The following is a 1,322-nucleotide window of genomic DNA, read 5'->3' as shown; positions in this document are numbered from 1 at the left end:
GGGAGAAAAACCGGATGAGAGCCCGCCCGCTCCCGGTTCTCTGGGAGACACCGTCCGGCGACCGACACCGACACCGACACCAAGCAGAAGCCCAAAAGAAACAAACCCCTCGGCACCGGAGGATGAGAAACCCCGCGCGCCCCATAGCCCGGGGCCGGCCCCACACCCCCAGGGCACTGCCAGGGGAAGATCGCGGCACCGGACGCCTGGCGAAGCAGCAGCAGCACGGCTCAGGGACAGCCCCGCGCCCCGGCTCCGGCGCTGACGTTACCCGCTCCCGGCGTCTGCGGCTTCTGGACCCAGGAACCGCAGCCGGGTATCAGCGCTGTGGGGAGAAGAGTCGGGGGCTCAGTGGGGCGGGGGTGGCGGTGACACGGGGACACGGGGACGGCGCTACCTGCGCCGGGGGGGGATGCGCACGGACGCATGCACGGCTCGGCTGACTGCGTGGGACGGGGCCATCCCAAAGAGACGCAGCGTGTGCCCCGCACGGGGACGCGAGCTCGAGTGATCCCAAATGCACAGGTCCTGCCTGGGGACGGGGACAGGTCCTGCTCGGGGAGAGGCCCCACTTGGGGACAGGTCCTGCTTGGGGACAGGTCCTGCATGGGAATGGGAACAGGTCCTGCCTGGGGACGGGGACAGGTCCTGCTTGAGGACAGGTCCTGCCTGGGGACTGGGACAGGTCCTGCTCGGGGAGAGGCCCCACTTGGGGATGGGAACAGGTCCTGCTTGGGGACAGGTCCTGCTTGGGGATGGGAACAGGTCCTGCCTGGGGACAGGTCCTGCTCGGGGATGGGGACAGGTCCTGCTCGGGGATGGGGACAGGTCCTGCCTGGGGACGGGAACAGGTCCCACTTGGAGACAGGTCCTGCTCCGGATGGGTTCTGCCTGGGGTGGGGACAGGTCCTGCTTGGGGATGGGATGGGGACAGTTCCTGCTCCAGGATGGGTCCTACTTGGGGACAGGATGGGGACAGGTCCTGCTCAGGGATGGGTCCTGCTTGGGGACAGGGACAGGTCCTGCTTGGGGATGGGTCCTGCCTGGGGACGGAGACAGGTCCCACTTGGAGGCAGGTCCTGCTTGGGGATGGGATGGGGACAGGTCCTGCTCCGGGATGGGTCCTGCTTGGGAATGGGTCCTGCTCGGGGACAGGGACAGGTCCTGCTTGGGGACGGGTCCTGCCTGGGGATGGGGACAGGTCCCACTTGGAGGCAGGTCCTGCTCCAGGATGGGTCCTACTTGGGGACAGGATGGGGACAGGTCCTGTTCGGGGATGGGTCCTGCTTGGGGACGGGGACAGGTCCTGCTTGGGGATGGGG

The 1,322-nt window shown here is 68.0% G+C and overlaps 1 protein-coding gene across 1 annotated transcript in view; it reads right to left on the bottom strand.

Moving 5' to 3' along the window:
- Positions 1–271: 271 nt before the first annotated feature.
- LOC110392059 (disintegrin and metalloproteinase domain-containing protein 15-like) overlaps positions 272–1,322 on the bottom strand; it is a gene marked incomplete at both ends in the record, with an annotated part of 10,050 nt that continues 8,999 nt past the window's right edge. The window contains one exon of the mRNA XM_021384012.1: positions 272–325. Coding sequence (XP_021239687.1) covers positions 272–325 — 54 coding nt within the window. The remainder of the gene's footprint in view (positions 326–1,322) is intronic.

Source organism: Numida meleagris, unplaced genomic scaffold (assembly GCF_002078875.1).
Source record: "Numida meleagris isolate 19003 breed g44 Domestic line unplaced genomic scaffold, NumMel1.0 unplaced_Scaffold886, whole genome shotgun sequence".
Lineage (NCBI taxonomy): Eukaryota > Metazoa > Chordata > Aves > Galliformes > Numididae > Numida > Numida meleagris.
The sequence above is the reverse complement of the archived record's forward strand: the minus strand, read 5'-3'. Positions and strand labels throughout refer to the sequence as shown.